This window comes from Xiphias gladius, chromosome 18, assembly GCF_016859285.1.
Source record: "Xiphias gladius isolate SHS-SW01 ecotype Sanya breed wild chromosome 18, ASM1685928v1, whole genome shotgun sequence".
Taxonomy (NCBI): Eukaryota; Metazoa; Chordata; class Actinopteri; order Istiophoriformes; family Xiphiidae; genus Xiphias; species Xiphias gladius.
The window spans coordinates 12886407-12908957 of record NC_053417.1 but is presented as its reverse complement, the minus strand read 5'-3'; the positions used below and the strand labels follow the sequence as shown (position 1 = coordinate 12908957).

Below are 22551 nucleotides of genomic sequence, written 5' to 3'. Positions count from 1 at the left end.
TATGAGACAAACGGGCCATTTTCCTGCGTTAAATGCTTTAACTTTTGTTACTTCAAGCGTTTCACATTTTTTCTCATAATACTTCTCTTACTTGTATACTTATACTTATTTTTACATTGTGGTATTGCTACTTTTACCTACAAGATCTGAATATTTCCTTCACCACAGTCCAAAATGCAACGATACTTAGTTTACGGTCATATTAAACAAAGAAATCAGAGACAGCAAATCCTAACATTTGAGAAGCAAATGTTAGGATTTGCCCCCAATTTATAAGCAGGATATAAACATTTTACAACACATTTTAAGGTAGTTATAAGCAGATAAAAGCGTTAAGTAACGTATTTGACTACGACTTTTAACTCTTCCCTTGGAAACCCATAAAGAGGCTGGTGTATAAACAGATAAAGCAGACAATTAATGATTCGAATGATAATATAGTGAAAAAACATTTGTAATAATATAAAACGTCCTCATTGGAGAAGTTATAATGGTTGAAGAATACCTCACATGATTAAACACTTAAAAATAAAATGTCGTTCTTTCTACAGCCGCATGAAATTACTACAGCTGCGTGCATATAAATGAAAATAAATAGGGGGTTAGTCACACTTAAAAACAATAAAACCAAACGAAAAAAACCCAACTCTTCATGTAGATGTATTAAAGAGGGAGGCGGAGGGCGGGAGTTAGAAAGAGAGACAGAGAGATGTACTTTCACTTCGCGCGACGTAAACTTTTGGCGGACGGTCCCTTGGCCCGCGGGGGGGAGCGGGAGGGGGGTGGGGGGGGCTGGAGAGGAGGCAGAGCGCAGCCGCTCAGTCCGGGTCAGTCAGTGCAACAACATCGCCGTGCGGATGACAGCGCACTTGTCCGACGCAGGGAGACACTCCTCCGCTTCGCGTTGAGCCGTGAGAGCGCGCCGCTCGTGTGAGCTGGATTTCCGACACCTCGCCCGACTCGTCGGATCGATCCGCAGCCTACAGCCGCCGGGGCAGGGACATGTCCCCGTGGATGCTGCAGCCTCCATCTCCGCTGGATTGAGACCACGAGGAGATGACCGTGCGGTGGAGCTGACCGGCGGAGTGTCTGCGCTAACAGGTTGACGAGGCTTTTCGCCATGATTTTTGACCAAGTTTTTCCTCTGACAGAACAGTATCACGCTTGATAGGGGACCGTTGCTGTGTGTGTGCCGTCTGTTGTCGTTTCCCGGTGCTGATTTCAAAGATGTTTTGCATTTACTGCGGGGATTCAAAGATTAATTCACAGAAATACATTTTTCCTATACAGGTGTAAGTCAGCCTACAATTTGACACCGAGCTACAGACAGTCCAGCTCCCACAGCACAAGTTTCCTCTTACCAAAATCAATAGTCTAGAATTACTTTAAGAAAATCTACTGAGAATTACACTCGACATTTACTGTTTTCTGTCCACACAGTCAGCTGAATAGCAGAACATCAAACTCCCAAAACGATCAGTATTTTTTTGGAGTGTTCACAGTTCAGTCCATCGAAGTTCCTTGCAGTGCGCCGTAACCTCATTTGACCCCTGAGAAATGGCTGCACTTCTCACTGACACAACACTCAAGTCTGTTAAGGTGGAGGTGTACGAATTAAGTCTGTGCACCGAAGGCATCAAACTGCACATTGTGAACCGACAGCGGCGCTCCAGAAACACAAACAAGGTCTCAACACCACTGTCTGGGTTTACTACCCAGTATCTTATTTATTATATGTTCTTACGAATGCATTGAAGTGGCCCGCGTTGGCAGAGCACGGAGGAGCTGGAGAAGGGATCTGGCGCAGGCAGCTACAGGCTGCTGTTTATCAGTCACGTCATTCCTTCATGTCACACACACTCTGCTTGCCCTTTATGATTTCAAACAACGGCCTTGTGAGGCTGTGGGATTCATGGTTTTTTAGGGACAAACGAGAAAAACACAGTGTCACACCAGCTAACATGCTGCACCCATGCATGCACGGTAACACATGTTAATAGAGGGAACATTAACCCCGGCTGTGTTTTCCTCTGTGTGGACGGCTGGCTTGTGTTCCGGTGAGCAGCGGAGGAGCTGACGGTAAATGAGAGGCCGTCACCATGCCCCCGGGGAAGTATGGGATGCAGGAGGAATGGGAGCAGGAGGACGTCCAGGAGATCATGATGGACTTCCTGCTGCCTACTGGGATCTTCCTCAAATTCCTTGTGTCTCGGAACGACACCATCAGAAGCATCAAAAAAGTGCGTCTGTTCACATCCCCACGTATTCATCAATAACTGCTTTTAAAGATCATTTCCACTTTGATTTCCCACTCAGACATGATATATCATCTAATCATAAACTGCATATTTATCTATTTTAACATAGCACTGTATTTCTAATAGATTGTAATTGAATGAGCACAGATGCAAAATGCTGCCGTTATTTACGATATTTACTCAGTACGCCTTTAAACAAACTGGTTGACCTAATACTTCACTCAGGCATTCAACTTATTAAAACACCGCACAGTCTGAACAGTGCTTGCCTGTGCTTCTGATCCGTCTTGAAATTTTGATGCAACTACAGAGCTACAGCTTTCCTCCTCGGTATACGCAGCCAGCTCTCTGCTGAAGCAGATCTGTTGTTAAATGTGAACGTGCCAGTTTCTATGCCAACAGTTCTGCCACTTCAGGCTGTTTGATTTAGCTGCGTTAAGTAATGATTCTCTTGGAAGCTGTTAAGATGATTAAGAGATTAAATGTCTTTCCAGTCTGGGTAATTCCCACGGAATTTTAGAAAATGTTCAAAAACTGCCAGGGTCATTTTTTTTTTGCACAATAGGTTATCATTTGATCTCATTAATTTAATTAGACAAATCAGAGGGTTGGGAAATATGTTATTCTTCAGCAGCACTTTAGTTGACAGTTTTGTATTTCTTTTGAAAATGGAAATCGTAACACTGGTTGAGGTGTTTCGAATCCCCGTTGTTCGATAAAGCATGCTTTTACATGACCCCTCAGGCATACAGTTTACTCACTGTACACTTCAGGCCCTAAAGACTGTGCTCTCAAACTCACGTACGGCTGTCGCGGCTTGTTTCAGATGGTTTGGAGAAATGCCAGAAGCGAGGCCCTTTTCAGCGCACTGGGTGACCCCGACGCGTACGTCTTCACCTGCATTAACCAGACAGCAGAGAGGGAGGAACTGGAGGAAGAATCGAGGCGCATCAGCGACGTGAGGCCCTTCATGTGTGTTCTGAGGCTGGTGGCGAGGGAGGGCGACCGAGTGGAGAAACTCACCAACACCCAAATCAGCCTGCTAATTGGCAAAGGTAAGCAGCATCCCCCTCTGATAGAGCCAGCCTGGTATTAGAGTCACAGTGGTTTTGATGGTTGGTGGTATTTTGTTGTGCAGTTTCTAGGTATATGATAAGATGCAGTCTAATGTCATCATCAAAAAGAAGACGGGAGTTTTGTCGTGTACATTCTTCTCAGAGCCTGAGCTGCTCTGGCCTGGTTCGAGTTCGCTGAATTACTGTGCACATCTCAAATTTTCTCAGTGATTCGGACAAAGTAATTGATAAATATATTGAAAACAGTTATGAAGTGAAATGAAATGGCAGTCTCAGACTGGGTTGCCGTTTCCTTTCACTTCATTATCCAGTCTGATATCGTGTTCCACTCAGCAGAGGCTGAAATATCCATCATCATTTCCAGGTCACAGGGGAGCCGTGGCAGCGGTTGCTAGGAGCAGTTAACGCTTTGTTTTAAGGACTGTCATTTCTGTAGGTCAGCTAATAGCAACCTGTACCATTTTCCTGGCAATTTTACTGCTGCCACTTTTTCAGGCTTTGGCACAGCAAAAGTGCCGGCCGCCATTCTTAACCCCACTGCGGCAAGCACAGCAGCAGCATTATTTGAATGGTTGACAAAAAGATGCAACAGAGAATCGGAGGTCTGGGCTGGATAAGTTAAAAACCTTTGGCGGAAATCAAATGACCGCTATTCTTTCTGAGCCGTTGGCAAGCTTTGTACGAACAAAATCTTTTTTACATTGAGAAAAGTGTTCCTCTCACTGTTCAAGACTTGTATTTTATGACGTGTTGATAACGATAATTTTTCAGGTCTGCATGAGTTCGAGGCCCAGAAGAACCACGAGGTGAATGAGTTTCGGACTAAGATGCGCACGTTTTGCGAAGAGAAGGCTCAGGAGCGGCAGATGTTGCCCTGGCAGCAGTGGATGGAGTACAGCTTCCCATGTGACCTGGAGCCGTGCTGCTCTCTGCCGCAGAGTGGGTGTGCGAAGTCGAAAAACACCAAGAAGATTTTCATTAACGTCAAGTTTGAGGCTTGCGATGTGAGTTGATCTGCTGTTGTCGTTTTTATGAGTCATATTTTTGAAAGTTGCTAAGACAAATCAAATCGAATCTTATAGTACGATGGGGCAGCAGTAGGGAACCCCACAAAGAGCACAACAGCTTTGATTGGAAAAACTGCAGTTCCACCTTGTGTAGACAAATTGTGGAGGATGTTAAGTAAATGTGAGCACCTTTGGAAATCCCCCTCCCACACCACAAACACCACCTTCAAAACATCACTCGGGAAAACAGTCCACAGATTTGAAAGCTACATTTTTGAATGTTTTTCTGTAAATCTGGCACCTTTATCTGAGTCATGTTGTCCTGTTGCTCTTACAGGAAAGCTTCATGCTGCAGCTGGATCCTCAGGACCACCCAGTGGCTCTGATGAGGAGCGCCCTAAAGAAGAAGGCCACCGTCTTTCGCTCAGTGCGACAGGAGCCCGAGGACTACACCTTACAGGTCAACGGGAGGTGGGAGTTCATCTATGGGAATCATCCCCTGTGCCAGTTCAAAGTAAGTGACTGCAAAAACACCCTCTTTGAGTAGAGCTGCCTTTTTATACTCTATTGTTTTGTTCATATTTTATTGTTTTCCTTTAAATCTCAGTGGTTTTAATTGGGTTTTTTGACTCTGACTAACAGAAGGTTCAGTGTCCATCTGAAAACAAACCTTTCCAAATGAACCTGACTTTAGTACACGTATAAAACAAAAACTTGCCGATTGTATAAGTCTTCACCCCCTTAACGCCAACATGAAGCAGAGAGGCGCCTTGAGTCTATAAGGATAACAGCTTTGCTCATTCGGACTCTTCAATTTGGCCTCATTCTTCTTTGCCATACTGCTCAAGAATGGTCAAGTTGCATGAGTTGCAACTGAATGAAGAGGTATGTAGAAGAGCTACTACAAACTCTGAATTTGGACTTTTGGACATCAGCATTGTTGTTTTGAAGCCATTTCCGTGTAGCTTTATGTTTGGGGTTGTTGTCTTGCTGCAAAATAAATAGTCTCCCAAGACTCAGGTCTCTTCCAGACTGAAGCCAGTTTTCCTCCATAATATTTTCGTATTTTCCTGCCTTCATTTTACCTTCTACCCTCACAAGCCTTCCAGGTCCGCTGCAGAGAAGCATCCCCCACAGCATGAGGCTGCCACCACAATGCTTCATGGCTGTGATGGAGTGTTTTTACTCATGCGTGGTGTTTTGCTTGTGCCAAACGGCGATTAGCACAAAGCTAAAATCGTCCTCCGCTTTGTTTCAGAGGCTCCCACATGCCTCCAGGCAAAGATTAATCCAAATGTCGTGTGATATATTTTTTTTTTTCCCTACACTGTCTCGCTTTTGCTGTGACGATGCAACTCACAAATGAACTGGGGGCCTCCCTCGTTTATGGCCTTCTGATGTGGACGTTCAGTTTTGGAGGATATTTGTTCTAGACAGATTTAAAACCATCCCATTTTTTAACCACTCACAAATCACTTGGGACTTGGTGATTTTTAAATTTGTCATTGTAAGCAGGTTAACACTCAAGCAATCAATTATCAAATCAAACTGTTAAAACTTCTACAATCAATTAATTTAATTTTATTTAGATAAATTAGATTTTTTTTTTTAACTTTGATATTAAAGATTCCTTTCTTTTGATTTGTCAAAATGCTTAATTACTAATTCACCGTGTCTCAGCGTTGTAAAATGAAAAAGATGAAAAAGCCCAACAATACTGAATACTTTTTGTAGACACTAGAGCTGTTATTTTTTTCAGTGGATGCGGATGGCATTCTCTTCGGTGCTGTAGCCCCGTGCAGGTGGTCCATAATAGCTGAAATAATTGTCAGAACAAGAGTGGTGAGTCGAGGTTTTGGTGGCAGGAGACTCCACTGTTGATTTTGAAACTCCAGCTACCTGCAGGGGTGACTCATATCTGTCTAGCAGCCCTGCAGAAAGGAACTGCATCCATCCACACATAATGAGATTTCGACTACATTAACCTGCAGCAAATGAACAGCCTCCAGGAGTTAACCAGTGCTATCAGAACACTGGGAAATATCTGTGAGTGAACTGACTGATGGCTGTACCAGTAAACAAAAAAATCTCTTCGTAACCCCCGCCCCCTCCCGTTGTCTATCTCTGTCTCTTTTTTCCCCCTAGTACATTTTCTCGTGTTTGAGAAATGTCCAAAACCCACATCTAACCATGGTGCATCACTCCACCATCAGCAAGCATCAGGAAGAACAGGGCAGAATGTGTAGCCAGGTATACAAGAGTCGCTCTTATTCCAAACCTCCTCCACTGCCCCTGAAGAAGGTAAGAGGTCAGCGGACAGCTGTTGTCTTTCACTGACAGAGCAGCCTTCTCTCCCTTTTTCTCTCTCCTCACCAAAGTTGTTCCTACACAGGCCTAGGCTGTACATATATGTGTGTGTTTGTAGGTTTGTGTGTGTGTGTGTGTGTGTGGTTGTGTGTGTATATATATATTTTTTTGGAACTGCACTGAAAATGTTATATATTGTGTATTTTTAAGCTTTTATCAAAAGTGATTCACACATCAGAAATACATCAGAAATATAAGCAGTAAACAACTTTACAGTTACATAGTTTTCAGACAGAGCTTTCTGTGAATTTCTTCCAGGTACAACGCTTGTTCCCTTTTTTAACTTTCTTTTGAAAGTGTACATCTATCTTTTGACACATTTTCAAACAGGAAATTGTAGCAACTGTTTCTTTGGACTCAAGTGAATGCTATTAATACAAGTTTAATGTAAAGAACGGGAGGGAAAAGAATATTCTCCTCTCCTCTGACTCCTTTCTTACAGCAGAATACCTCCTCTCTTTGGTCCATCAATGAGCCTTTCTACATTCACCTGCTGCAGGGCAGCCGAGTCAATGCAGATGAAGGAATGAAGGTTGGTGTGGTTTTTGCGTGGGTTTCTCTCACTTTGCTGCTCAATGAAATGTGGCATTCACTTGTTTACCAATATCTTAATTTCAGTTGTAGGAAACAGCGGATTTGACATGTAAATGATAAAGGGGGTCACATGGTGCAGACCACACGTTTCCCATAATTCATCAAGGCGGTTGGTTAAAACTTCAAAACAGGAAGTGGGGAGGGCCTATCTGGTTTTTACGTCTCATTCTGAGGCCTAGATTCTAAGAAAAAAGAAAGACTTCATGCTGTCTTTCCCTCCCTTGCTTTCAATGCACTTACTTTTTCGAAAGTGATGCATGCATTTTGTTACTATTGCAGATCGGGCCCTGACCTATGTTGAAATTTGTGTATTTTAAGTGTTTCTTAAAATTGAAAGGTTTCCTCTTAAAATGATTTGCTAAAAACTAAACATGTATAAATATCCACTCACACTCCATATTCCTATTTGTTCTCTTTGTTTTTTCCATGTCATTTTTCGTTTTTTTTCTGTCTACCAATTTGACAAATGAGAAAAAGAGTGAGAAGACAAGTAGGGAACTCAGTTAATGTGTGTCTGCGTTTGTGATTCAGTTTCATAACTAACTATGTTACTGTTTAGTTGGGTTATTAAGTTTAAGTGCACTTCCGCCTGCTGCCTTAGAGCACATCATGACTCATGGCAAATTTGTCCTGTCACATAATTATCTGTCATGTCTGCAGTTGGCAGGCACAGGTTTGAAAACACACCCTGGGGGGGGGGGGGTAGTCACTCATATATTTTGTTAATATAGATTCAGACAATCTTGATTTGGCAAAAGGCAGGATCTTAATGGTTGCCAAATAGTGAATTTTGACTCTTTGTGGTTGTTAATCTATTTTGGTGGATTCTGCATAGCACTGAAAGTCATCACAACCTGTTTACGTTTTGAATATATAGACCCTTTGACTCATAGCCTGAGTGACACAGGAAACTCTGAATCATCTTTTGAAGTCTGTACATCTTCCACAAACAATCTTCCTCACAGACGTGCTAAAATCTTCAGCTTCCAAACCACATGTCATACCTTCATCTAATCACTACTGTGTATGTGTGTTTCCCCTCCAGCTTGTGGTTCAGGCCGGTCTGTTCCATGGCAGCGAACTGCTCTGTAAGGTGGTGACAAGCTCGGAGGTGACAGTGAGTTCTGAGCCGCTGTGGGATCAAAAGCTGGAGTTTGACATAAATGTGGCCGACCTGCCTCGCATGAGCCGCCTGTGCTTTGCGCTCTATGCTGTCATCGAGAAAACCAAGAAACCCCGCGGCACCAAAAAGAAGAATAAGAAAGCGGTGAGTCCGGCAGAAACTCGTGGCGTTTTCGTGCCTTAGTGTACAACTTATGATTGAGCGGGCGAGTGTTGGGGCTGGTGAGTATGAATTTGTTAGCAAGCAAAAACAGATCTGTTTCCTCTCTAGTGTGTACGGTGTGTAGTCAGTGTGAGCTGTGTGGGTGTGTTTTGCTGCTGCGTCTGGTTGTGCAAGTGTGTTCAGTGGCAAGGCTGCGGTTAACATTTCATCCGCTTCAGCCCTTTTATCTGTACATCACTCCAAGGAAGGAAGGAATTGGCAAACATTTTCAAGGAATTCTAAATTCATCTTCACTGTCACCATTGGTAGTTGCAGCCCACAGAGCTTTATACCTTTCAATTTCCTCGACTTAAAGCCATGTACTGGGGACAGTTTAGAGTGGAGGCCTAAAACATTGCAAAGCAATTTTCTGCCACTGCTTTTTTTCTCAAGGGCCCAATTTAGATAAAAGTCTCTTACCTAGAGCGGAACCCATATTTCATGTTTTGTGCCAAATACTGTACTATATTGCAGCAAATCTGATCACAATAGAAAACAAAGAAATACAATATATAGCAAGGATCCCTCAAATTTGGTTATCAAAGTGTTGCGGCTAACATAGGTAGATTGAAGTCAAATATGTACAAGACTGTGTAATCAGCATAAAATAGATGCTATACATCTCTGTTTCAGAAACAGTTTATTCTATGTAACTTATAATTTACCAAGAATGGAACTTTGTGGCATCCCAAGTTATTACAAGGAAGGCCGATTTGGTAACATCATTACAGACAGTGTGAGTTCTGTGAGACAAATACGCATGAAACCGAATTCAAAACCATGGAGAGCCAGCTATAGACACTAATGTTAATAATGTCTAATTCAACAATAACGATAGCCTACATTTAGAACCTGTAGAACAAATATTATATTTAGTGCTGAATTGATTAGTCGATTGACAGAAATCCATTTTAATCCTGTTTTATGCATTCATCTTCAACGCACTACACTGTGAGACTACACTGGAAAGAGCCTTCACACACCTGCTCGCTGTACACTGAGAAGTACAGTGAACAACAACTAATTCCCCTTTTTCTGTGGCAGTGGTCTCAGGATCTTTTGTTTTGATGTGTTGCAGCGGCTTTGGGCACCATGTTTGGGCAGAACAACATGGTGCCCAGGTGTGTTCTCTGGGCATTGAGGCCACTTCTGCTTTCGGAGCCACTTCTCTCTTCTTTTGCCCGGAGGAGAAGTCCTGAGCCAGACGGAAGAAAGATAGACTGAAGTTGAGCTATTTTAGCCAGTCTTGTTACACGTATCGCCTCTTTTTTTTCACTGGCCTTTTTTCAGCCCAAATGTGTTTGTTTTGTTTTCAACACATTAGATGGTCAAGTTATTTTTCTTCTGATCATTGCCTGGAACTTTTCTATTTTTTCTGTTTTTTCTGCCTCAAAACAGTTATAAATATAGTATCACTCATGTAATTTTTTTTTACGAGAAGCTGCAAAGTTCTTTGCTTTACAGATTATTATTCAACATGAAAAATGATAAAGGAAAAGTTTTCACGAAGACGCTCTAAAATGCATGTCATTAAAATATAAAAGCTGTCTTAATGCTGTTTGATTTGAATTTAAATGAACCTACAAAAACAAAGCATATGTTGCACAAGAGAGAGTTAATAATTCAAAGATTGATTGATGAAAAGGCTTTATCTTTGAAGAATCTACAGTATATCTTTTGGATGTTTCAAATACGGTTATGTAATGGTTATATTTTTAGTTTTTAGACATTTAGGAAAAGAGCTTAAAAAAGCAGAGTGATGTTGAAATAGATCAGTCTCAAAGACCCTAACACCATTTCCATGATTTTACTGCTTGCAGATGGTCTGTAAAGCAAATCACTAAACCCCCCCCCCCCCGTCCCTCTCTCTCTCTCCTTTCAGGATTGTCCCATAGCCTGGGTAAACACCATGGTGTTCGACTACAAGGACCAGCTAAAGACTGGGGAGTTCCTCTTGTCCACATGGCCATCTGTTCCAGGTACTTTCAGCCTTGCCTCTTCTTACATTTCCTCCACTTCAAAAACACCTTGCATGTTCACAGACTCCTCCGCAGCGCCTTGGAGCACATAGTGAGGGCTGAAAGTGACATGTGGCGCCATCAAAGCCCCACAAGTTCAGAAATGATGTGTTTGCTAATGCGCAAAATTGGCTTTTTAAGACCTGGAAATGGCTGTTGTTTGTTGGTGTCAGAAGCTCGGTTGTAAAGTGGCGCTACATGTTTATTCACTTTGTCTGTGGCGTAAAAAGATTTTATTTTTTTCTGCGGTTCGGAAGAGCAGTATGTTTAACACGCAGTGCACTTTTAGAGAGTGATATCACTATGAAATTGTACACAAAATACTGTACAGTAAGTGGATGAAAGCATCTACCAAATGGCGCATTTCATATATGACATTTTTATCGCAGATGACAAAAGTGACCTGTTGAACCCCATGGGAACAGTCGAGAAGAACCCCAACGTGGATAGTGCTGCGGGACTCCTCATTCGTTTCCCCAACATCCGACCACATCCTCTTTATTACCCGCCGCTTGACAAGGTTCTTATAACCAAGAGGCTAATTTGAGTGCATACTGATATTTGGATTTGTAATTGTGTCAGTCAAAAAAAAACCCTCATCTGTTTTCAGATAAGTGACATACAGAGGAATGGTGATGCAGTTATTGCCACTAAAGAAGAGGTAACACTTTCTACATCTCACATCTTACAGTTCTCATACAGTTAAAAAAAATAGCAGCTGTTTGTTGCTGACCACACATTTTTATGAATTTGTTTTGGGGGTTATTCTCTGTAGTACATGAAACTAAAAGAAATCATGGACAACAAAAACTACACCGAGTTTTTCGAGGATGAGAAGGAACTCCTGTGGAAGCTCCGTGCCGAAGTCCGTGACCATTATCCAGAAAATCTGTCCAAGCTGCTCCTCATCACCAAGTGGAATAAGCGAGAGGACGTAGTTCAGGTATAAATGGAGATTATGGTGGAGAATTTCCCCACTGTGATCAATTTTGTGTTTCTCAGGTGTCTGTATACAGCTCTGGCCAAACACACAAAACACAAAACACCTAGAAAATGTCCAAAATAGATTTAAATCCTCACAATGTACAGAAATATTCATTTATTTTCTGCTAAATTACTTGACGTGCTTGATGTTTAGTAATTTCAAATATTTCACATTTGATCAGTGTCTTTCATGTCCACAAGCAGGACTGCAGCTAATGGTTGATTCGGTTGATTTAGTTTATAAAATTTTAGAAAATAGCCATGCTAGTGCTTTGAGCTTAATACTAATGTTAGGATAGTAATATGCTCTCAATGACAACGCTAACATGCTTAATGTTAAGCAGATGCTATATAATGTTTACTATGTTCACTATCTTAGTTTAGCGTGTTAGCATGCTAACATTTCCTAATTAACACATGCAGACGGTAGGGTGAAAATCAGGGGATGACCAGAGTCAGTAGGATACATCCTCTGAGGATGACAAATGCCTGTGCAAAAAAGTTTTGAAAAAAGGTTTTGAGATATTTCAATCTGGACCAGAGCTAGACCAGCACTAGGGCCACGTCGCTAGCATGGCTAAAATACTAAAAATGCACATCACCTTTCTGAGAATGCACAATGACAATCCTCAAATTGCTCATTTTGTCCAACCAACAGTCCAAAATCCAAAGATATTTAATCAAGGATGGTGTAAATCACAGAAAAGCAGCATATCGTCACACTGGAGAAAACTGAAACCAGCAAATGTATAGCATTTTTGCCTGATAAATGACTTAAACAGTGCGACAAACCAATTATCAAAGTAGTGGCTTCTTAATGTTTTCAGTACTACCAAGCAGTGAAGCTCTTGGAAATTTTTGAATCAAAAAATACAGTAAATTAAATTACTCATGAAAGGTTTAATCTCTCATTTTACTCATCAGAGATTTAATTGTTCTCATCATGTTTTAAAAAAAAAGATCATTTGATTCTCCTCAGATGGTGAGTCTGCTGAGGAACTGGCCAGACCTCCCTGCCATCCATGCCTTGGAGCTCTTAGACTACAGTTTTCCCGACCCAGCGGTCCGTTCTTTCACTGTCAGATGCCTGAGGAAGCTCAGGTACACGGATATTTGTTTTTATATCCAAGACATTTTGTATTTCTAGTTTTAATAGCATAATAATTTATGGACCATTTTCTCTGCACACAGTGATGATGAACTGCTACAGTATTTAATCCAGCTGGTCCAGGTCCTGAAGTATGAGTCCTACCTAGACTGTGACCTCACTACTTTCCTGCTAGAGAGGGCTTTGTCCAACAGGAGGATAGGACACTTTCTGTTTTGGCATCTCAGGTGAGACGCAGCTCTGCAGAAAACACAAGATCCAAGTGCATTTGCAGCCTTTTGTTTGACGGGAGAAGTTGTGTTCATCATAGGTCAGAGATTCACGTGGCGTCTGTGACTTTGCGTTTTGGCCTGATTCTGGAGGCCTACTGCAGGGGGAACATCCACCACATCAAGTTCTTATCCAAACAGGTAATCTCAAACGGTTATACACTGATTTCAAGCTCTGAAATGAGTGTATTTTTTTTCGTATTAAATATCAGTCTCTGCCACACAGAATGAGGCTCTTGGCAAAATGAAGGCCCTGAGTGACTTTGTCAAATCGGGCTCCCAGAAGATGATAGCAGAGGACCTGAAGCTGTGTATCAGACAGGAGTCCTACATGGAGGCGCTGTCAGACCTGCTGTCACCACTCAACCCCAGCATCATCCTCGCTGAGATCTGGTTAGTGCTAGACACACAGTAGACACACACACACAAACGCTGCAGGATAATCGTTTTTGCCAGTTGAATTTTTTGCCTCAATTTAATTTTCTGGGGCATTTCTGATCCTTTTCTGGGTTAATATTATTGACTTACACAACAATACATTTGTGTAACATGTTGGAAAATTGACACTTAATTGACACAGCTCCACTGAAGTTTTTATTTTAATTCAAAGGATAAACAATTTTACACTTGTTTCTGACTGTGGGACACCTTATAGGTTAGGATGGTGCCATCTTTTGCTTTTCTTTCCCTAACCCCTCGGTTATTTTTTTATAATATAGGCTGTTAGCTTGTTTGCAGTGGAAAAATATTGCCTTTTTCTTAACGTTTGAAATGCCTCTAACAAACTAATAGTGGCCCCATGTTTTATAAAAACAAGCAAGTCCAAAGTACATCTTGTCCTCAGTCTATAAACCTGACATACTGTTAAGATGATTATGTGTTCATTGAGTGTATTTACTCTTACAGTGCAGATAAGTGCAGGTTTATGGACTCCAAGATGAAGCCGCTCTGGCTGATGTATAAGAACCCCTGGGCTCAAGGAGACATGGTGGGCATAATCTTCAAGAATGGAGACGGTGAGAGACAAGAAAATTTGAATTCTTCGCCACACATAAACATACAGTAGCCACACAGTTCTCATTTAAGCTGGAGTTTAGTTTAGCACAAAAGGGATACAGTAAAGAGTTAAAATACCTGGTTGTACATCACAGTGTACCTGAGAGATAAACATACCCAGCTGGTTTGGAAAGGGACGTGCCCTAAATTCACAAAGAGAAAGGTTAGAAGACAAACAGCGCAAGGGAGATAATTAGCATGAAATTTAAGTGAATGAATTTTTTTTTAACTTTCACTCGTCACCTTTAGATCTTCGACAAGACATGTTGACCCTCCAGATGATCCAGCTCATGGAGACTTTATGGAAGAAAGAAGGCCTTGATCTCAGGTACAGTGGGAGCAGTTGTTTGCAGCAGCTGTTGATGTTTTTGCACAAGGAGATCTTCTACACCAACCTAATACTGTCAATTTCGGCGCGCACCCACAGGATGATCCCATATGGCTGCTTGTCCACTGGGAACAAGATGGGGCTCATCGAGGTAGTGAAGAACTCTGACACCATCGCCAATATCCAGCGCAACAGCAGTAACAGTGCCGCCACCGCTGCCTTCAACAAGGATGCCCTGCTCAACTGGCTCAAATCCAAGAATCCTGAGTGAGTATGATACACTACTTTGACACAATGGTTACTATTTGGAAGCCTCAAAATGTCATCTTCTACTGATAAGATACTGTTCTGATCTCTGTAGAAGTAATGAGCATCTTTTACCCCGAGAACCCAGCACTGCGTCAAAAACATGCACAGCAAGAAATGTTTAAAGCGACAGAGTTTTATCCATCCATTCATTTTTGGAATTGTTTATCATGATCAGTTTCACAGATGCAACAGGGCAAGCAAAGATGCCCAAATGGCCCTTTCCCCATTGACCTTCCCCAGCTCCTCTTGGGGGGGGGGGGTCGCTCACTGCTCCCGAGGCTGCTCTGCCATGAGCTGTGGCCCAAATACATATGTTACACTAGTTCTAGTCATGTTTTGTTAGTGTGTGGTGTGTTCACCCTGAGAAAATGTAGAATCAAAGTTTGCTTAAGAAGGCCACTATGAAGAATGTTTTTGAGTTCTGAGGGATGTGATTATCCCACAATGTTATGCACAAGAGAAATGGATGAGCTAGAGGGCACCCTGATGGCCCTAGGGGTCCAGCCAGCAATTGTTCCACACCATCCCTCTTTTCTGATTCTTTAGCTCCTGTTGCATCCCTACTACCTCCTTTTGATAGTCAAAATTAAAAAAAAAATAAATACTTGACATAACATGAATAACAAATTGGCGGTGTGTGTAGAAATTTCGAAAAACAAAGGTATTAAAACTGTAGAAACACATTTTGTGCTTGCCATGTGCAAAGTTTTTATATTTGAAATTGGTATTAACACTCCAAAATCTGTTGTGATCAACGTCTCTCTAGGCTCAACTTCTTTCATTTACTGTTAGTAATAAGCGGTAAATTATATTGATTTCTTATATACAGCTACATCACTGATGTTGTGTCCAAATGCATTGCAAGATGTGTGAAAAAAGTGCGCTAATGCTAGCACTTCAACTATTTTGATATCGTGGGGAACTGAAACACAGTGAAGGTGTTAAGTGCATCATATATAGTGCACTGGCTCTGTTTTGTTGACTAAGATAGGCACAACTCGTCAAGCTCATCAGTATAGAGAGGATGTCCACTACACATACATATATAATATGTGGTAAAGCTTTACTGTTTGACATAAACAGTATATAAACAGTTAATTAAAGTTCTATAAGAGACTATCATATAGTCTGAAGCAGATATAAAGAAAAATGTCTTTGTTAAGCACTATAACTCCTCCTGTGAGGCGTCAATAAGTGGAAGCAGATGTATAAACAGATCATGAATGACATTATAGTAAAACACAGTTGTAATAATATAAAATAAGTCTTCATAATCAAGTCAAGTAAAATTGTTTTTATATAGCCCAATGTGAAAAATCACAAATTTGTCTCAAGGGCTTAACAGTCTATACAGCATATGACACCCTCTGTCCTTAGACCTTCAAATCAGATCAGGAAAAGCCAGGGGGAAAAAGCGGAAGAAACTATCAGGATGGACTGACATACAATAGACGTTGTGTGTACAGGATAGAGCACAAAGTAGATTTACAGTATGGACAATCAGGATGACAACATTATAGATTGTAAAGATATATGAGGAAAATGACCCAGGTGCTGCCAAACAGATGGGGCCTGAGATACATTACCTCCTCTCCTCCATGAAGACCTGGAAAGAGGACAGACTACACAAACACACAAGAGGCAAACCGAAGCAAATCACTCGCACAAAAAGGGGAGAGGAAGACAAACGCTCAGAGGGAGAGAGAGACTAGGGCAACATGCACACATCTCTTAGCGAGAGAGACAAGAGGAGAGACTAGATCGCCTGGAGGAAGAAGATCCACTGCCGAGAAGTTATAATTGTCAACAAATACTGTACACTATTTAACACTTAAAAGGGTCTTTATATTTATTAGCAACTACATTATAGTGTGTTATGAACCATTAATTAAATGTTTATACAGTTCTTATGAATGCTAAATGGGGGGTTAAAATAAATTGTTTCCTAAATTGTTTCCAGATATGTAGTAGTTATAGTTAATATATAATATAGGTAGCGGCTTTAATGTCATGTCAAGACTACAAGGCACTTTTACAGATTTTGATTTTTTCATGGAACTGAATGCAGTAACTAAAAAATTCAGTTCAATTAAATTGTATTGTTTCAGCAAACTACATACTACAAGCATAATACACTGTGGCTTTAGTTGGTAACAATCAGGTACACTGATTATTCACACTGTGGAGAAAATAATTTTTTTCCATTTATTATGGGGGCATTTAAGTTTTCTGTTGAAAGAAATGCTCTCTGGAATATCTGTATATCTGGATATAGATAGTATGAAATGAGCAATTCAGTGGTCTGAATTGCTCATTTCAAAATATGTATTGTGTGCAGCACTGTGAGACCGCAACATTTAGCAAATTAAAGGAGGGTAGATTTTTATTTGGTGCCAGACAGTCTGAAGGCCTTGTCTATTGTAAAAGCTCCTTGAAGAAGGAGAAGCATTTGATGTAATGAATAATCCTTTTTACTCCACGTTGGCAAGACGGGTTCAGCCGACTGCACGACAGAAATTAGCTTGAAATGCTGCAGCACACCGAAATGGAGCGTGGAGAAAATTAGTAAAAGCTTAACACGGTGAACCCCATGCACATCTAGACCGGGAAAGGACGTGAGTCAATCATTAATTTGCCACAGGAACTCCTCTGTGAATATTTCATATAGCAGTAAGGCAAACCTGCTTTGTGACTGAATGGTGTGCGTGTGTTTGTATAGTACTTATGCAGGCTGTCCTTGTTTTTTGACCCTTTTTGTCACCAGGGACAAACTTGATCAAGCAATAGAAGAATTCACGCTGTCCTGTGCTGGCTACTGTGTAGCTACTTATGTCTTGGGCATCGGAGATCGTCACAATGACAATATCATGATCAGGGAAACTGGACAGGTGAGGTTTACCTCTTCTACCACAAGGGGCTGATTAGACATAAAGAGGGAAATGGATTGTACTTTTAACCCAATACTCAACCTGAATTTACTTGTGCCCAGCTTCATAATGTAGTATGTGGCAGAACACATACTACAGCTGCCTAAATCAACAGGATAGTAATTGTCATTTTAAAAAAATGTAATACTGATTGGTATGACAACATTTGCAATAGGGTTTCCGATCAGCAAACAAACTTAATAATACTTGATTGTGACTTTCAATTAAATTCCAGGGATTATTTTGTCAGATTGGATGGTCATTTGGAGTGAAATCGTTCAGGTTACTCAACAGTTAGTGAGTCTTTAAGAAATGTGACTGTGGTCAGTGATTCAGAACCTACTTAACAGTCATTTTAACCTTTGTCCCTCAGCTGTTCCACATTGACTTTGGGCATTTCCTGGGCAACTTCAAGCGGAAACTAGGGATCAACAGGGAGCGTGTGCCTTTCATCTTGACTTATGACTTTGTCCATGTGATCCAGCAAGGAAGGACAAACAACAGTGAGAAGTTTGAGAGGTAGAATATCTTTGTATCCGTTTGTTTACTGATCTGGGATTCTGTTCACGCATTTTATAACCGACCACTGATGACTGTTGCATCCATGTTGTCAGGTTCAGGGAGTACTGTGAGTGGGCCTATAAGATCCTGTGTCGGAACGGGACGCTGTTCGTCAACCTCTTTGCTATGATGAAGGCAGCAGGACTGCCAGAGCTCACCTGCTTCAAAGACATCCAGTATCTAAAGGTATGCAACGATACTAATGATGATGCTGCTGCTGCTGCTTCTGCTGCTAATGAGGATGATAATAACGTTGACAATGTTTTGGTTGCTTGTTTCCAAAAGGATTCTTTAGCTTTGGGTAAATCAGAAGATGAGGCACTGAAGAATTTCAAAGTGAAGTTTAACGAAGCTCTGCGAGAGAGCTGGAAGACCAAGGTCAACTGGATGATGCACTCCTTGGCCAAAGATAACAGACCTTGACGGACACTGAACACCTGAGGATGAGCCAAAAATAATGGATTTTATCTCATGGACATAAAAGGGAAAAAACACAATCAAATATTTTACTTTATTGATGGCATTCAAGGACACTCAGCAAATGTTTACATCTGACTGGCATGTCTGTGGTAAATAATGACTAAGTGGAGGCATCCAAAGACAATAACATAATCATGTAGCATCATTTTAGCACACAGATATTTTCACAATGAGGGATATCCATCACAGTCATCTTTCTCCCATCAAACAATAGAACGCCTTCGCCTTGGGGACATATTGAGACAGACAATAAACGTATGTTTTGGATTTACTGAAATCGCTACTTGAAAACCACCTGCTCATAAAATGGTCCCATGACTCACGGAAACAGAAGCAGAAACTGAAGTTGATCTCACCAACTGCATTACTCAGCAGGGAGCAGACGGCAAACAATGATGATGATTTATGATGACTTTAGGTGATACCTATCAGTCACAGAGTACAATAACAGGGCAGCAGTTTCACCACAAGTGTTTGATATGGTTGATAGCTGTGACATTTCCTCTCATTTAAACTGCCTCTTTGCAATTTTGTCTTTTTTTTATTTTATTTGATTGTATTTTATTTAATCTGGTAACTTTGAAGTCATTGTATAAAGTCATGTAGAATATTTTAAAAAGATGTGTTTTACTGCTGTACCCCTTATTGATGTATAATATTGCCTTGAAGTACAGTATGTTGCTTTAGGAGTGCCAGTAGACAGGAAGCATTGTAACATTTACAGTTTATTATAAGATGAGAAAATAACTTTGAATGGGGCATTTATTTTGATAACATCCCTGTGTACCAGGCTGTGAAACCCATCAGACCCTCATTAAACAACAACTACACATTAAAGGAATTGTTTGACATTTTGGTAAAAATGCTTATTTGCTTTCTTGCTGAGAGTCAGATGAGAGGTTCAATACCACTTTCATGTTTGTCCGTTAAACGTGAAGCTGGAGCCATGTTGTCCCTACCTTTGCACGCAGCCAGGCTAGCTATTTCCCCCTGTTTTCAGTATGTATGCTAAGCTAAGCTAACCGCCTCCTGGCTCCAGCTTCGTATTTAACAGATAGATATGAAGGTAGTACAGATTCTTTCGTCTAATTCTTGTCAAGAGAGTTACTCCCAAAATTATAAACTATTCCATTAATGACATGACTGCCATTAGCAACTGGACAACAACTGATCTCAGGTGCTAGGTGAAGATGTTATAGATGTTTGGTGAAAGTAACAGACAAAATATTAACCACATGCTTTAGTAGGACCCAAATAAGACAATCTCTGGACTCGTTTAAGCCATAGACATGTGGTTGCGTTTCTTAAAATGTGGTACTGTTCACATGGCCCTTTTGAAACTGTAATTCTGGGCTATGAGTACTATCTCAGATGATGCAGTGCGTGTGACTGTGTTTGTATGAGTGGGTTTATGAGTGTGTGTGTGTTGTTTTCTGATATTTAAGTTATGCATTGTGATTTCCATTGCATTTTTGAACTGATGTGCCAGGTGCCATGAGAGAGATTTCATGCTTACAGTTTCAAACACCTCTATACTTTGACATATCTAATGCTGTGCAAAACGGTTTGTCTGTCTAACTGAGCCCAAGTGCTGGATGATTCAATTTTATGGTGTTCAGATTACTTTACATCCTGTATATCCTGCCGTCAGTCCTGCAAGTTGAATGAAAGAAAATGTGTTTTTCATAACGTTTTTATTTTGCATAACATGTAAATGATCTCTACCGTTTGTATGAGTCTCTATAGAATGATGACTTTTACAGAAGAGCAAGTGTAGCTGTAGATTATACAGCATAAATACCTTAAACTACTGAAATATTCACTGTTGAATAGATTTTAAATATGGGTCATCACTGTCCAACAGTGTGGGCTTCGCTAAACACTGCTGGTTTAAGCCAAGAGGAGTGAGTATACTCAGTTTATGGGCTACTTTTGCAAACTGTAAAATATACTTCTGTTGCCTTTTGAATTGATTGTAATTCATTAATTATTTCAAATGGTACAAATCCTTTAAGGTTCAGGCCTGATTTACATGTGTGCAGCTAAAAAAGACAAATTGTCCTGTTAGCATAGGTCTGATGTAGACCTGTCCTTTATCTGCATCCTGTTTTCACCTTTGCTTCACTTGCTGTTGGGAGGGAAACATACAATCAATAAAAAGTTTGCATCAGCAGATCTCACTGAGGCTTTCAAAGTTTTAAGTCATTTGTAAGCTTAGTTTTTTTTTTGTTTTTTTTTTTGGTGAAAAGTGGGCTGATCATGGATGAAGGCCAGAGCCAATAAAGTCACCCCTGCTTTCCTTTTTTGTGAGATCTCTATACAGCTTGAACAGAAATATTCATTTTATGAATCAGTAAATGCACAATATTCCTGTCTTGGCCCCTCTTAATTTTAATGAATACACTCAATATAGCTTCCATATTTGGGTGTGTACCAACTGATTGATTTCTGATTATGCAGGGTGGTTTTTGCAAATGTGATTAAGTCCATCTAGTGGGTTCACAGTTTGTAATTGTTTTGGCAATAATGCAACAAAGTTCACAGATACAGTATACTTCAATGGGAGAAATGTCTAACTTGAGTACATATATATGAATCATACATATGTAAAACTCAGATTATTTGTTTTGATGGCTTTCCTCTAGTGAGCACGAGAAATAGCATTAGCGTAGACTATAGATTCATATAACATTGAAAAAGCAGGTATACCTGGTTTGATATTGGAACATTTCAACATTTCAATTTACATAGGTTGTTCTTTCCTTACAGAGGAGTGAGATTGCCTGAAAGTTAAGTATCTGTATTTGTGCTACTGTAAAATGTAAAACCAAAAACCACAATTAAAATTATAGAAGAAAGTTTGACAATGAAGCAAATTAGTTCCTACAAATAATATTTCCCCGCTGAATATCAATAATTTTGTATTATCTGAGATGTGTGTTTAGATACAGTTCTATGATAGATCCTAATGACCATGTAGAGCCATGATTGGCGAGTAGCGGGCCGAATCCAGCCCTTAAACAAAAATATTTGGCCCCACGACGAAAGCTAAAGTTTTCTCTTTTATAGTTACACCAAATCATTTTCATAGTTTTTCATAAATCTACTGTAGGTAACAATGTAAATTCAAGGCTTGTGTAAATCCCAATAAATACAATCATGTAACAAGTCTTAATAATCATTGATATGCATTTCAAGAACAAAACATTTTTTGTTAAATAAGTAACAACATAAACTGCTGTAACTCTGTCAGTCCTCACTAATGAATGTTAATCTGGCCTTCAAGGCTGCATTACCACTTGGGCAAAGTGGGACTCACCCCAAGAGCCCAAAACATCCAGGGGCCCCGAAAGCCCCAGGTTCACTCTATATCATTTGGGTCTACATCAACTGGTTAACTGCAAATTTGTCTGAAGATTTGAACCACTGAGATACAATATCAACTCTGAAAGATCCTTCAACCTTAATCTTGTAGTCTGGTTTTGTAGAGGAACTCTGTGTTAAAATCTAGTTTCAAGACCTGAATTGTTTTAGTTTATATTTTGCTCATTTGTTGTGGTTATCAAATTTCCTCCCATTTCTTTCTGTGAGTCATGTAATTACACACAGAAAACAACATAACTTAGAAAGGTAATGTCTTATTTTTATGAATCAATAGAATGTTTAGTGAATAAAATCATGAAAAAACATCATATTAACTTTTGACCAATAGTCAAAACCCAAATATGTTGAGTTTACTATAATAAAAAACAGGGAAAATGTCCAAATATTCACATTTGAAAAGCTGGTACCAGTGATTTAAAAAAAAAAAAAAAGTAATTAATCAAATATAAAAATTGTTGCCAGTTAATTTTCTGTCCATCATCTACTTGATTAATCAACTGC

General features: G+C 40.3%; 1 protein-coding gene across 3 annotated transcripts; it reads left to right on the top strand.

The window, feature by feature from the left end:
- The first annotated feature begins 867 nt into the window (after positions 1 to 867).
- On the top strand, positions 868 to 21781 carry pik3cd (phosphatidylinositol-4,5-bisphosphate 3-kinase, catalytic subunit delta). 3 transcript variants are annotated; one of them, XM_040153137.1, is made up of 23 exons: positions 868 to 1101; positions 2066 to 2240; positions 3085 to 3313; positions 4106 to 4338; positions 4679 to 4855; positions 6487 to 6642; positions 7154 to 7240; positions 8348 to 8569; positions 10509 to 10605; positions 11034 to 11164; positions 11255 to 11305; positions 11420 to 11587; positions 12608 to 12729; positions 12820 to 12963; positions 13047 to 13146; positions 13232 to 13398; positions 13912 to 14021; positions 14311 to 14389; positions 14489 to 14656; positions 17463 to 17586; positions 17999 to 18144; positions 18240 to 18372; positions 18472 to 21781. In XM_040153137.1, the coding sequence occupies exons 2-23, from the start codon at positions 2100 to 2102 to the stop codon at positions 18607 to 18609; spliced, it is 3123 nt and encodes a 1040-aa protein (XP_040009071.1). In that variant the 5' UTR covers positions 868 to 1101; positions 2066 to 2099; the 3' UTR covers positions 18610 to 21781. The 3 variants fall into 3 exon arrangements, with proteins under 3 accessions (XP_040009071.1, XP_040009069.1, XP_040009070.1); XM_040153135.1 differs by having other exon boundaries at positions 7151 to 7240; XM_040153136.1 differs by lacking the exon at positions 868 to 1101 and having other exon boundaries at positions 1888 to 2240; positions 7151 to 7240.
- Positions 21782 to 22551: the final 770 nt, after the last annotated feature.

Excerpts from the sequence above, each read along its gene's own strand:
- pik3cd (XM_040153135.1), top strand. The coding sequence starts at position 2,100 with ATGCCCCCGGGGAAGTATGGGATGCAGGAGGAATGGGAGCAGGAGGAC. Across the intron at positions 4,339-4,678 it reads TCAAGTTTGAGGCTTGCGAT|GAAAGCTTCATGCTGCAGCT; the intron begins GTGAGTTGATCT and ends TTGCTCTTACAG. Across the intron at positions 13,399-13,911 it reads ATCATCCTCGCTGAGATCTG|TGCAGATAAGTGCAGGTTTA; the intron begins GTTAGTGCTAGA and ends TTACTCTTACAG.